Source organism: Mustela nivalis (assembly GCF_964662115.1).
Source record: "Mustela nivalis genome assembly, chromosome: 1".
In the NCBI taxonomy this organism is placed as follows: domain Eukaryota; kingdom Metazoa; phylum Chordata; class Mammalia; order Carnivora; family Mustelidae; genus Mustela; species Mustela nivalis.
In genome coordinates this window covers 211,332,136-211,345,913 of record NC_139020.1, presented here as the reverse complement: position 1 = coordinate 211,345,913, position 13,778 = coordinate 211,332,136, and the positions used below count along the sequence as shown (strand labels likewise).

The window sequence follows — 13,778 nt, the reverse complement described above, 5'->3', positions numbered from 1 at the left end:
CAGCCAGGGTCCCCTCCGTGCAGAAGCCCCCTCGGAAGCCTCCGACCAGGAAAAGGTCCTCCCGCCGCTGGCTCACTCGCGGGTGCCTGGAGGCTTCGCCGCCGTCTGCAGGCGCCACGCCCGGGAGCAAACGCGTGCGGGAGATTCCGGGACCGACGCGCTCCTTCCCGCACGTGGCCACTAGGGGGCGCCTCGCCAGCCTCCAGGCGCGATGCCGCGTCCCGCCGGGGCGCAGGGATACCCGGGTGCTGGGGCCTCCCTGCCAGCGTCCCGGGGTGGGCCTCGGCCTCCTCCGCGCTATGTAGCGCGGCAGGTGACAACCTGTCCGCAATGCCACTTCCTAAACGTCTGGGGGAGACCAGGACACGGACCAACACTTGATGAATCCTATGGGAGCCAGGCACTGCGGCGAGGCCCCGTACCCCATTTTATAAGAACGTGGGGTCCCAGAAGTAGCAGAGCTGGGGGGGCATTAAATCCTGAGCTGACACCCCATGTCTGGGAGGTAACGGCTGTCCCTGCTTCCTGGGAACTTCCACTCGTGATGTGTCCCCCCCCACCTGTCTCCCATGACGGACCCACGTGGCTCCCCACTGGCCTTTCTAGGGAGAAGACGGGCAGATGGCAGAGGCCGCTCTGGAAGAGGGGGTTTGCTTAGGGACGCCTGAACAGACGCACATCTGAAGTGGTTTTGAAGAGACCTGAGCAGCCCAAATGCTTCCCCGCAGCCGCCTGACCTGGGTGCTGTGTGCCGCAGCCCCTGTCCGGGCAGTTGGAGAAAGGGCCTTTCCGGGGCCTGGCGGCTGCTGCCATCAGTCCTCAACCTCTCCCTTCAGGCAGGCTCAGAGCCCCAAACAGCCAGCGCCCTCAGCCCCGCCACTGCCGGCTGGAGCCCTCTCCCCGCCCCTGGCCTGGCTTCCCTCCCTTGTAGCAGTGGCCCCTCCCGCTAAAGGAAGTGGGACGGGGGCTGTTCTAAGAGGAACTAGGGCTGGGAGTCTGGTGCAGGAGCAGGACCAGGGCCATGCCCAAGCCGCCCCCCGGAGCACCCTGAGCCTCTACCCCCGCCACGACCCATCCAGTCCCTCCCCAGAGGCCTGACAGGACACCCCCACCACCACCACCATGGTAAGTCCTTGAAGGGCGGGCCCTGCAGTGCAAGAGTGGGGGTGGGGCGCCAGCCCAAGGTTGGGGTGCCCTGGACACCACCAACCAGAAGGTGGGGCGGTGGGGAGGGGCCCAGAGGACCCATGGGGGTCCCTCACTACAGCTTCAGGTGCCTCCAGCACCCTTCAGCAAGGACCAAGCTCACATCTGGCAGCACCAGGATGCGGGAATGATGATGGGGGACCAAGGATGGAGCAGGGACTGAAGGACAGAGGATGACCGTGCGGGATCACACGGCATCGGCAGGGACAAGGACAGACTCCCTTCTCAGGGCTTCGGGAACCCGTTTCCAGCCCAGCTGGGGTCCCTCATCCTCCGTGTGGCCTTGGGCAAGTCACTTCCCCTCTCTGGGCCTCAGTTCCCACATATGTCATATTTGGAAGTCCGCTGAGATGTAGAAGGTGTTCGGGGAAACTCTCAGAACTTCAGAGAGCCTGTGGGTTCTGCCGCTCTGAGTCCACAGCTGGGAGCCGAGGCCGGGTTGAATGGGCAATGGGGGGCAGCGATCGTGTCGCGACATCATGCCTGTGTAGGGGTGGTCTGGTCGTAGCAATCACAGAAACGGGGCACGGTGAGACCCAGCACGGGCACTGGTACCCTTCTGAGCAAGTATGGCAAGGGATACTCTGTGGCCAAAGGTGTCCCCCCCGCCCCGGGTGAGGCTGAGATCTGATGATGATTACGGTGAAAAGGGTCAGGAGACTGTCACTGCCATGGGTCTAGACCCAGAAGCATCCACATTAATGTGACACCCACATTAAGAGAGAGCCCGGGCGGGCTCGAAAATTTGCACCCACTGCTCCGTGCATCTGTAAGCCACTTCAGCTTTCATTTTTCGTCAGTCTGTCAAGGACAGCATGTGGCTGGGACAGTCACAGAGCCCGTGGTGACAATTGCAGTGCTCCCGGCAGTTGCGGCAGGCAGCTGGCCGAGGTGGAGGAGGCAGGAGCTAGACCAACAGGCAGGGATCGGGTTGGGCTGAGAGAGAACCTCTCCTGACTTCGGAAAGCCCAGACAAGCTGGGCATCGCTGGCCAAGGACCTCGCTGGGTAACTCACAAAGCAGACCATCCTCTAGAGCTCCAGGCTTGGGATGGGAATTCTTCGAAGAAGGAGCCAAGCCAGAGGTGCTCAGGAGCTCAGATGGGCAGACTTGGATCAAAAGAACACAGGAAATAATCTGTTACTTGAAAGAAAAGCAGCCCCTCCCCAGGAAGCCATGCGGACTGCTTAGTCAATGTTTTGCTCAGCTGATGGGCTGTACGAGGGGAGATTCTCCCCCAAGAGGACCACGGAGGGGGGAAAAGGGAGCAGACCCCATCCACGAGGCTAATCCTTGCTTCCTGGAGGGATGCCGACTAGTGCCAGGGAGAGCGTGGGAAGATTCAACGGAACAATGTTCCTAAAGCGCTTTACGGAGCCCCTCTACAGTCCCCATCACCGTGGGTGACGCTCATTCATTGCTGGAGTTTGCGATGGCGCTGGGCAGAGGTGACTCATTCTCGGTTGGGCTGTTGGGCTGTTGGTGCTGCTGGTGGTGACGGTATTCACGGGCATCTGTTGTTGCAAGTTGGCGGTGACCGTGTTTCTCGGGGGTGTGCCGGTGGTGGTGATGGCTGCTTTCGGTGCCAGCTAGTGCGGAATGTTTGCGGTCGGTGGTGGGTCATTGTCAGGGTGGATCCGCAGAACGATGGCGGTTGGTGGGGGCGGGGGGTGAGGTTAAGGGTGACCGTTTATAAACTACAGACCAAAAAAGCAGGGAGACCTTTGATGTGGCTGCTTGGTCCGCAGCCAGCAGCCGTGGGGATGGACAGAGAAGGCTGTTGGCCAAGAGAGAGTTGGGGCGGACTCTAGAAGGACAGGGGTCCCCACCTGTCCTCTCTAGTCAGGCCAGAACTCTTTCCCCAAGAGAGGGGGGACTTCAAGAGCCTTTGGAGGCAAGGATGCTGTTTGCACAGTGCAGGGATGCAGGGTGCAGCCCCAGAACCCCACTGAGATGGGGGAGGACAGGACCAAGGCTGCAGGGACACACCGGGGTGGGGGCTGGGGGGCAGGAGCTGGGGGCCAGCCCTAGCACTGGCTGCCAGGGCAGCTTCACATCTGCTCCCTGCTTGTGACCACAGCTTGCGGGACCCCAACGAGGAAGGAAGTGGCTGTTTCGTTGTTCTCTCCAGTCTGGGGCTCTTCTCATCAGCACCCAGGAGCAGAGGGCCAGAGCAGCTAGGGCCAATTGCAAAAGCTCCCGCTTCCAGCCCCTCCCCCTGGCCTTGCCCGCTGACCCGTGGGACCAGCCAGCTTAAGGCTACTGCTGCTGGGCATGGCGAGGATGGCTCCACTTCTGCTTCCCAAGCCTGACCTTGTTGGAGCTGCACGGCTAGCTGCCCCAGGAGGCCTACAGCCCTCAGTGTCCCCATTTTCCCGATGAGGAAATAGCCATCACTGTTTCCAGATGAGGAAATAACCTTCCCTTCCAGGGAGGGTCCGTGAGCTGCTATAAAGCCCAAAAGTGGCAGAGGATGTCAACTCAGTGACCCCTAAGGTCATGCTTTCATCAGCCACCTTGACCTGCAACCTCCTGATCCTCCCTACAAGATGAGGGGCCAAGGGGGATTGGGGGTGCTGACCCCCACATGCCCCAGCTGCCCATCCTTCCAGCCTCATTTGGATCTGGAATCTCCACCCCCAAAGAAACAGGAAGCTCCCCTCCCCCTCCCTTCTGCCTTAGACTGGGGCAGGGGGCGGGGGTCTCTCTGAAGAGTCAAAGTTAGAAGCTACCTCCCACCTCCCACTCTAGCCCTGACTCTCTTTCACAAGAGCCCCATCAGGTTGAGTCATACTTGGCTTGTGGTCAACTGTGACCACAACATCTTCATTGCACCCCCCGCCCCTAAGAAAGGGACTCAGAAATTCAGTTTCAGCTTGATCTAGGAGACTTGGGAGTTGCAGGGAGATGGGTACTCGTGATACAGGACAGGAGACGGCAGTCTCGTCCCCGTGGTAGCGCATTCAGTCCTTCACTCCCTCAACAACCATCCGTCCGCCAGCTCCTATATCTTCTGTCACCGGTCACCTCCACTAAATGCTCTTGGGGCCACCAGCTGCCATTTCCTGAGGCTTCCAGCTCACCTCCTCTCCGCACAGGCTCCCTGACTCCTCTCAGAGAACGAGTGGAGGAGGTTTATTATGGAATCCATTTTACAGATGGGAAAAGAGAGGCTTGGAGAAGTGAGGTGGCCTCCCCAAGACCACAGAGTCAGTGAACTGTCAAGCCGAGCCTCACACCCAGCTGGTCCCATGCCGAAATTCTTCCTGTCCTTCCATACTCTATACTCCCTTGAGCAACACCCTCTCTCTCTCTACCACAAACAACGCATGGTTTTTGTCCTCACAAGGGGCTAGGAGTGGATCTGCAAGTTCCAGGTCCCTCGCTGGCAGGACACAGAGAGACAGAATGGCGGGGGCAGCAAGGGGCAGAGGGCCACTCAGCTGGCTGGGGGAAGCGGAAAGGGACAAGAAGAGGAACCAAGTCCTTGGGGCCAAGAGAACCAGCGAGACGCAGCCAGCTTTGGGACCTCTGACCTCAGAGAAAGGAAGTGGCCTTGAGCTTCGGCCCAGCTTGACGGGCCCAGGAGCGTAGAGACTGGACTGACCCACGGGGAAACTCTAGACAGACCAACCTTGTCTCTGCCCCACGTTCGTCTGATCTGAAGCACCAACCCCAGCCCCCTCTGACCTGGGCAGGGCTAAGGGCAACGGTCTCTACCATCCTCTCCCAGGTCCTCCCTTCCTGCTGTGCAACCTTGGAGAGGACAAAGAACCTCTCTGTGCTGTAGTGTTCTCTTCCACAAAGTGGACCTAGTCACAGTACTGACCTCAGCATGGTCAATGAGGTCAGTCGCAGAAGAAGCAGAGACCGCAGTGTGGCACAGGGTCCCTGCCAGGGGGCTGCTACCTATTGTTATGATGGGTGTTGGTTACCATAGTTACCACGGGAAGCCCCGCACCTCAGAGGTCTTCAGAGAGAGGATCCACTTCCTGCCCCCCCTCAGCAGCCACTTCCCCACCCGCTGTTGACTCAGAGAAAGAGCAGACCCCCCGCCTGCAGCCCCTGCAGGGTATCACTCCCCTCCCAGATTTCATCCTCTGTTCTCACCAACACGCTCTGGTCTCCCCATCTTAAGAACAAGAAACCTGCTCCCTGGACCCTGCTCTCCCCACAGCATCTTTCCCTCTCCGCCTTCTCAGCTAGACCATCTGAAAGCCATCCTCCCGCCCGGTCTACACCTCCTGACCTCCCAGACCAACTTCTGGATGAGGTCGCCAGGGCTCTGTCCGGGGGTCCCTCTGAGCCTCCGGGGAGCCGGACACCTTCAGTAGCTCGGGGATCCGGTCGATGGCTCCCTGCCTCTCCCAACCGGCCCCTGTCATGTCCGGGCCTCACGGCTCCTGGCTGCCTCCAACTTCCCAGCTGACGCCCTGCTCAGCCTCTACCTTGGACATCCTCTCCAACCCCTGCACCGTGCTGCTCCCACAGCTTTGCCCTCCCCAACCCCACTCCCACCGCACCCTGGGGTTCTTGGTGCATCCCACCCAGCACCCCCTTCCTGTAACAGACCCCTTGGCAGGCCCCCTGGAACCCCCAAACTGAAATTCACAGACGGTGAAACACACCAACTCCCATTGTTTCAAAAATAATGCGATCTCCTGTAATGTGGAGGAGAAAGTCACTTGGAAGAAAACAGGCACATAAAGATGAAAGTGTTCAGGCCAGTGGCCCACGAACGCCCACCGGAGCCCCCAGGTGCTCACGCCGGGACACGGGAGCATCTCAGGGGGTTGATGCCGAGTGACAGAGGCATCAACCATGCTACTTCCATGAGCAGCGCGAGCTTCCAAAATGCCGAACGAGTCTCAGTACAATCTTAGTAACACTAAAAACTCTCTTGGGTAGTCTGGAACATGGAGTGGGTGTCAGCCGTGCAAAACATACTGTTTTTCTGTATAGACCTAAACTAGAATTTGATCTTAGGTTCCAGCGATTATAAACAGTTTTGTCACTTACATAAGCAGCTGGTGGGGTGGAGTGGGGGCTGCGGTCAGGGTGATCATGTATGGACCAATCTGGCACCTGCAGCCCGCTTGAAAGGCCAGCCAGTCCCCGTCCCCAGACAACCGAAAACGCTGCCACAATTCTTAGAGTGTCCCCAGGAGCCCCACTGAGAATTCCCCAAGCTGCTGACAGTCAAGCCTGAGTTCCTTTGCTCGACATTCAAGGCCCTTAGGGACCTGGCCCAGGTTGACCTCCGCTCCATTCATTCACGGGCCATCCCACTAGCCCACTTGGTCATTCAAATGTGCAGCCGGGCCCTGCCTGACCGCCTGCCCTCGGGACCTTGCACACCCAAGACGCAGCCGACGAGCAGGGTGCCCAGCACGTGGACAGGGCTGCGGTGCAGGGCCCCGGGGGCTGTGAGGGTCCAGAGGAAACCTCCTTCTGGCCCAGGCAGGGGAGGACTTCCTACAGGAAGTGTCACCTGAGCCAAGTGCGAAGGCCGGACTGGCAGGGACCAGGCAGGCAGGGTGTTCCGAGCTGACACCTGAGCACCGGCAATCACGGGGCGCCGGGGGCAGGGACTGAGAGAGTGTCTCCCTGGGGGCCGAAGTTAGCAGCACCCGGGAAAAACCTTTGGTGGAATGGATGGGGGGGAACGTGACAGGAAGCCACAGACGGCTTCTCAGCCCCAGAGCGATGAGACCAGATTTGCCACATGAAAAAACTGCCTGTGACAGCTCAGGCTGGAAGCACGTTGAGGGGGGCCGAGCCCTCACCCCCCTACACGCTCCCTCGTCTGCTCTCGGCTCCTGCTTCTGCGCCTCCACGCTGCCTGGCGTGCCTCTTCTCCTGGCTCTCGACCGAAGCCCTTCTTGGCTTTCGAGTCCCAGCCCAAACACCCCGTGGGTCCCGGCCACTTGCGGGTGTGGACGGAAGAACCTGGCCTTGGCTGTCAGACGCGAATCCCACACCCTCAGAGACAGCCGAGCTGAGTCTGTAGTCAAGCGTCAAACCCTGCTGGAGCCTCCGCTTCTGTCCCTAAATGTCCCTGAGCCGCTGTAAGGACTGCTGGTGATACGACCTTCACCCCTGGCCCCCCGGCTCCAAGCACTTGGTGAATGTTAATTCTGTCCAGGGCCGCTCCGCCCGGGACCCAACCTCCCAACTCCCTGGGCTGGAGAGGGGCGCGGGACCCTCACTCATTTTGGAGTTTATGCCCCAGAGCAGTTTACTCCTTCCCATTAGCTCCAGAAAGGGAGGCTGCTTCTCCCATTGTACAGATGAGACCACTGAGGCTCAGAGCTGTGTTGGATCACGCCACCTAGATTGGAAGCCAGAGCTATGCCTCACCAAAAACTGGCCTCATTTAACGTCTGTGGGCATTCCTCAATGAACCCCACTCTGGAATTGCTCAGGGGCCCCAGGAAAGACTGACCTGTCCTCCTGCCTCTGTCCCACGCTGCTCCTCCTGCCCCATGCCTGCCTGCATCCTCTCTGCCCAGCTCACCATCCCTGGAATCTGCGTGGCAGACACTGGTCAGTTCTCGGGACTGGCCTCTGATTCCCAGCATCCTTTGTTCTGGGGGCATCCCCCAAAGCTGGGTTTCTTTCTTTGCCCCTGTTCCTCATCCATCCATCAGGTCATCCCTTCTAGAGCTGAGAAGGACTCAGTCCCAGTCCCTGCCCTCCAAGAGCTCCAGGTCTGAGAATGATGGGCTTCCTGGAGGAGGCACGTTGTATATAGGCAGGAGCACGCCTGCCAGGCAAGCTCGGGGCCTCAGACTCCTCCATGGCAGGAGTACACCGAACTGAGAGCGCTTGAGGCAGCCAGTCTGTTTAAGTGTCCGAGGCACCGGATGAGCTGAAAAGTAAGGCTGAAAAGAGAAAACATTCCAGGCAGGCTTCCTGGAGGAGGGGTCTTTTGGAGGAGGAGCCTGTGTCTGAGTCTTCTCCCAGGGGCCTAAGGAAAGTCTAGCCCGATTTAAGAGAAAAAAAAAAAAAAAAAACTAAGGGAGAAAATGAGAAGGGAAAGTGGCGGGGGCAGAGGAGCAGGGTAACCGCACAGAGCACAGAGGTCACAGCCAGGACAGGCTAGGATGCGTGACCCTGAGGGAGGAAGAGAGGAGGAGGAAGGAGACCACCAAGGGGTGGAAAGGTGGGTGGCAGGTCAAATGCCATGGAGAAATCAGGGATGCGGCAGGAGCCCGGGCAGGGAGAGGGGGCTGGAGAAGTGGGGGGCGCAGAGTCCGAAAGAGAAGTGAGAAGAAGGGTGAGTCCACCCCCAAACTAGCCTCCCCCCGACCCCCTTCTCCCCTCCCACAGCCACCAGAGCCCCAGGCACACTCTGTCCCCTTGGGCCCGGCATCACGGTCTCCTGCGTGACAGTGGGACAACTAGGTGGAGGGTTGGGAGGATAGAGCCCCCTCCTCTGGGGCAGGGAGCCCAGACTCCAGCACGCCCACCTCTCCTGGTGTCCCCATGTCGGAGAAGGAGGCTGGCAGGTGGCTGAGGGGAGGCAGAATCGGAAGGCAGTGATGGAGGTGAGCCAGGCTGGGGGGGGGGGGGGCTGAGGCATCAGCCCAGCCCCACCCCCCCCCAAAGCAGCTTACTCCCACCTGGCCACCCCCTACCCCAGGGCAGCAAGGAGCGCTTCCACTGGCAGAGCCACAACGTGAAGCAGAGCGGCGTGGACGACATGGTGCTGCTGCCCCAGATCACTGAGGATGCCATCGTGGGCAACCTGCGCAAACGCTTCATGGACGACTACATCTTTGTACCCCGGGCCGCGGGCAGAGTGATGGAGCGAGGGACAGCTCGGGGCTGAACGCAGGGAAGGGGGGGGAGGGACTGCAGCGCGGAAGGGAGAGACGAGGCCGAACAAAGGAGCAGAGGAAGGGATGGGCAGTGAGAGCACCAGCCGGGAGGAGGGGGAGATGGAGGGACAGCAGGGCTCTGCTCGGGGGCGGCTGGGGTCCTCCCTGCTCCCTCTGTCCTGGGTAGCTCAGCCACAGTACATACCATCTCTCCTTTCTGGACCCAGCCCTGTGTTTTCCCCAGCACATCTGAGCATCTCCATCTCTTGCTCTGAGCAATGGGGCCCTGGAGGTCCCGGGGGATTAGGATTTAGGGGACAGGGGCCCATGAGGAACAAAGCCAGCCAAAACACCGCACAGCCCTTAACAGCACCCCAGACCTACATTGGCTCCGTGCTCATCTCCGTAAACCCCTTCAAGCAGATGCCTTACTTCACTGACCGCGAGATTGACCTCTACCAGGGCGCAGTAAGACCGGGGCCAGGTGGGAGGCATGGCCCCGGGACCCCCAGCCTCCAGCCCTGTGCTAAGAGCTGACCTTCCCCACCAGGCTCAGTACGAGAATCCCCCGCACATCTACGCCCTCACGGACAACATGTATCGCAACATGCTCATCGACTGTGAGAACCAGTGTGTTATCATCAGGTATGGAGAGGGCCCCATGCCCTCCTGCCCAGGCCCCGCAACAGCCTCACCAGCCTAGGGAGCTTTGCTCAGAGTTCCTGCCCCAAACAGAGCCTTACTCTCCCTCTCTGCCCCTGGCCCTGCTTGACTTTCCTTGTCAGCCCCTGACCCATGATATATTTATTCATCCATTCTATTATTGTCCGTCGGTCCGTTCCAAATGTCCACTCGGAGATGGCAGGGATCTTTGTCTTGTTCGCTATTGTTTTCCTAGAACCTGGTACGGCAGTGAATGAAGGAAAGAAGGAAGGAAGGATGAATGAATGAATGAATGAATGAATGATCAGGCACTAGAAAGGGCGCTTACCCTCCCCCCAGCCCTCCCTCCCTGCTGGCTGCTGATCATTCTTTCCTTCATTCACCCCCAGTGGAGAGAGTGGAGCTGGGAAGACCGTGGCAGCCAAATACATCATGGGCTACATCTCCAAGGTGTCTGGCGGGGGCGAGAAGGTCCAGGTGAGAGGAGAACAGAAGGATGGGCTGGGTCCCCCCAGCAGCACGGTAATTAACCCCCACAACCACCTACCTCGCCCTGACCTCTTCCCACCCCCACCTGCCTCTGCCCCCCAGCATGTGAAGGATATCATCCTGCAATCAAACCCACTGCTGGAGGCCTTCGGCAACGCCAAGACCGTGCGCAACAACAATTCCAGCCGCTTTGTGAGTCTGCAGCCCCACACACAAACACAAACACCTGTGTTCCCAGTAGCATAGGAACTTCCTGCTCCTTGGTGGGAGACTCACTTCCTGCTTGTGGGAGACTCACTTCCTGCTTATGGTCCTTCTGAAAATGATTCCCCCATCAGCTGATCTGCAGAAGCCTTGACTTGTCTGTGTAACATTCTTAAATGTTTTCCTGGCTGCAACCATGCTACGTCCGTTCCTGTTCACAGTTCAGTTCCCAATTTATTCTCTCTTCCATTCTTTTCTTCAACAAATTGTTCTTGGGCTCCTTCTTTGTGTCAGGTGTTAGTGCTGAGCCTAATGGAGACAGAATAGGTCACCAGATCTGGATTTACAGTCTGATTCTGTCACTATTTAGATTTGTAGCTTGGACCAAAAAAAAAAAAAAAGAATGTTTCAGCAGCTTGAACCTCCTGAGGCTCCTGTTTCTTATCCATAAAATAGGGATGATGTTAATACCCATCTCGCAGACCTCAGTAATTCCAATATAGTACCTATATATGAAATGATTTAATAAATTCCATACACCAATAAGATGTTTTATTCCCCTAAATATTATTAATTATATTTTTATTTCTAACATATTGATCAAGTAATTATATTTTAAGTACTTTCCTCAAAACTTTATTCTTAAAAATGTAGTGGGGCACCTGGAAGACTCAGTCAGTAGGGTAATCGACTCTTGATTTCAGATTCATGAGTCTGGGCCCTTTCTTGGGCTCCATATTGGATGTGGAGCCTACTTTTAAAAAAAATAATTAAAACAAAGAAAAATTGCGAGAATGATATAGTGAACACCTGCTGCCCCTCTCCAAGAGTTTATCATTAACATTTTGCTCTACTTGCTTTATCATATCTCCATCTGTTCATTTTTTAAAGTAAGCTCCACACCAACTGTGGGGCTTGAACTCACAACCCTGAGATTTAAGTGTCACATGTTCCACCAACTGAGCCAGCAGACGCCCCTACCCATCTTTTTTTTTTGATGCACTAGAGAGTAAATTGCAGACACCTTACTTTTGGCCTCACCATCACCTTGGCATGTGGATCCTTAATTAAAATCCAATATAAATTTTCATTGCTCTTTCATTTCTTTTAAAGTAAAATTTGCATATAGCAAAACACGTAAATCTCAAGTAAACCATTCACTGAGTTTGGGAAAATGCGTCTGTGCTACCAAAGCCCTATCAATACACAGAACATCACCCTCTCTCCAGAAAGTTCCCTCCCTTTTAAGTCAATCTCTAATCCCACCTCACCCCAGAAGCAAGCACTCCTCTGGATTGGTTCTTTTTTTTTCCACCATAGATTAGTTTCAGCTGTTCTAGAACTTTATATAAATGGATGCACACAGTATATGTTTTCAAACTACTGATATACACACCAAAACGTGGATGAACCTCCAAAACATAATGTTTTATATTATTTTATTATACCAGAGACAAGTGTAGGTCTTGTATTACAGGTGTCTGTGTAGTGGGATGATGTAATGTGTATTGTCATTGCATAACAGTGGCAAAAAGGAACAAGTAAGGGGGCTTCTCTGCCCTCCAAACTCTAGCCAGAGTAGAACCCACATATTGTCAGAGACCAAAGAAGGGACTTGTGGGGCTCTCGCTGTGGGCTTAGGGACAACCTGTGAGAGACAGCCAGGATCACTAAAACCAGCAGCAGTCTGCAGAGACACGAAGGTCTCTGTGTTGTGGTCAAAGGACCAGGAAAGTGGTCAATAAAGAAGAGTTGGGGTCATGTGGGCAAGACGGGGAAAGAGGCCGGGCTCCTAAGACCCATCCTCAATCCCCCCACCACCACTGCACCCCCGGGGACCCTGGGCACCTCACCTGGCTTTCTCGGCTTCAGGGCAAGTACTTTGAGATCCAGTTCAGTCGTGGCGGGGAGCCGGACGGGGGCAAGATCTCCAACTTCCTGCTAGAGAAATCCCGTGTGGTCATGCAGAATGAAAACGAGAGGAACTTCCACATCTACTATCAGGTGCAAGGAAAGGGCCGTGAGGCTGGAGCCGAGGGAGAGCCAAGGGGAGACGGTGGGAGGGTGAGTGTCCAGGAGGCTAGGACAGTGAGGACTGGGGGATCACGGGGGCGATGGTGGTCCAATGCCAGATGCATGAACATTGCTCGCCCTCCAGCTGCTGGAAGGAGCCTCCCAGGAGCAGCGACAAAACCTGGGGCTCATGACCCCCGACTACTATTACTACCTCCAATCGGACACCTACAAGGTGGATGGCACCGACGACCGGAGTGACTTCAACGAGACTTTGGTGAGCCGTGATCCCTACTCTAGAAAGCCAAGGCCAGGAGAGGGGCTGGAACTTGCCTCGGGTCACACAGCAAGTGGGTGAAACAGGCAAGACAGGGCTCCAGGTGTCCTGACTCCCTGAGTCCGTGCTGCAGTCCCAGAGCCTAACTCAGGAGGGCAGGACAGAGGTGGCGATCCGTGGTACAGGTTCTGCCCCTGTTGTGCCTGCAGAATGCCATGCAGGTCATCGGGATCCCGCCCAATGTCCAGCAGCTGGTCCTGCAGCTGGTGGCGGGAATCTTGCACTTGGGAAACATCAGCTTCTGTGAGGATGGGAATTACGCCCGGGTAGAGAGTGTGGACCGTGAGTGTGGGCGCTGGGGACGGCGGGGTGGACGGGTGTGTCCAAACTGCTTCCTCCGCGTGGGGCCCCAGGAGGGTAAGCACCCACGAGGACAGTATCTCCGTCACTGGGCACAAAGGGGAGGGATGGAAGCACCACAGGGGGCCCCAGAGCCTAACTGGCCGCCCTCTTTCCCCCCAACCCTGGCAGTGCTGGCCTTTCCCGCCTACCTGCTGGGCATCGACAGCGGGCGGCTGCAGGAGAAGCTCACCAGCCGTAAGATGGACAGCCGCTGGGGTGGACGCAGCGAGTCCATCGACGTGACCCTCAATGTGGAGCAGGCAGCCTACACCCGCGACGCCCTGGCCAAGGGGCTCTATGCCCGTCTCTTTGACTTTCTTGTGGAGGTGAGAGGGGCCGGGGCCTGGGCCAGGGAGCAGGAGAGGCCCTGCCCCAGAGCGCCCTGGGCTTGGACCAGCCAGGTGGGGAAGGCAGGCACGGGACGCGTCAAGGTCAAGCACCATGACAATATTGTAGAAGCCAACATTGCAGAACACTTGGCCTCCACCAACTACTGTTGTAAATGTTTTACATGCGTCAGTTTAAAGCTTTATAAAGTCCTACAGAGTAGATGCCACCATTACCCCCATTTAAAGATGGGAATATAGAGCTGCAGAACGTTTAAGAGGCCAAGCGAGCTCCCGAGGTAGGAACCCAGATGTTCTAACACCTGGGATTCTCATACGAGTGACTGGGGGCGGGGGGGTGCAGAGAGTTGGAGA

The 13,778-nt window shown here is 57.1% G+C and overlaps 1 protein-coding gene across 4 annotated transcripts in view; it reads left to right on the top strand.

Annotated features, from left to right (window-relative positions):
- Positions 1 to 240: 240 nt before the first annotated feature.
- The window catches only part of MYO1F (myosin IF), a 31,807-nt gene continuing 18,269 nt past the window's right edge, over positions 241 to 13,778 (top strand). Inside the window, exons 1-10 of one of the 4 annotated variants that reach the window (XM_082733962.1) lie at positions 241 to 1,125; positions 8,852 to 8,989; positions 9,408 to 9,497; positions 9,580 to 9,674; positions 10,082 to 10,169; positions 10,284 to 10,373; positions 12,258 to 12,389; positions 12,544 to 12,675; positions 12,885 to 13,017; positions 13,207 to 13,403. In XM_082733962.1, the coding sequence (XP_082590088.1) occupies positions 1,123 to 1,125; positions 8,852 to 8,989; positions 9,408 to 9,497; positions 9,580 to 9,674; positions 10,082 to 10,169; positions 10,284 to 10,373; positions 12,258 to 12,389; positions 12,544 to 12,675; positions 12,885 to 13,017; positions 13,207 to 13,403 (1,098 nt within the window). In that variant the 5' untranslated portion in view covers positions 241 to 1,122. Of the gene's footprint in view, positions 1,126 to 1,207; positions 2,655 to 8,547; positions 8,757 to 8,851; positions 8,990 to 9,407; positions 9,498 to 9,579; positions 9,675 to 10,081; positions 10,170 to 10,283; positions 10,374 to 12,257; positions 12,390 to 12,543; positions 12,676 to 12,884; positions 13,018 to 13,206; positions 13,404 to 13,778 lie in introns of those variants that run through there. The other 3 variants (XM_082733964.1, XM_082733963.1, XM_082733961.1) reach the window with 3 other exon arrangements.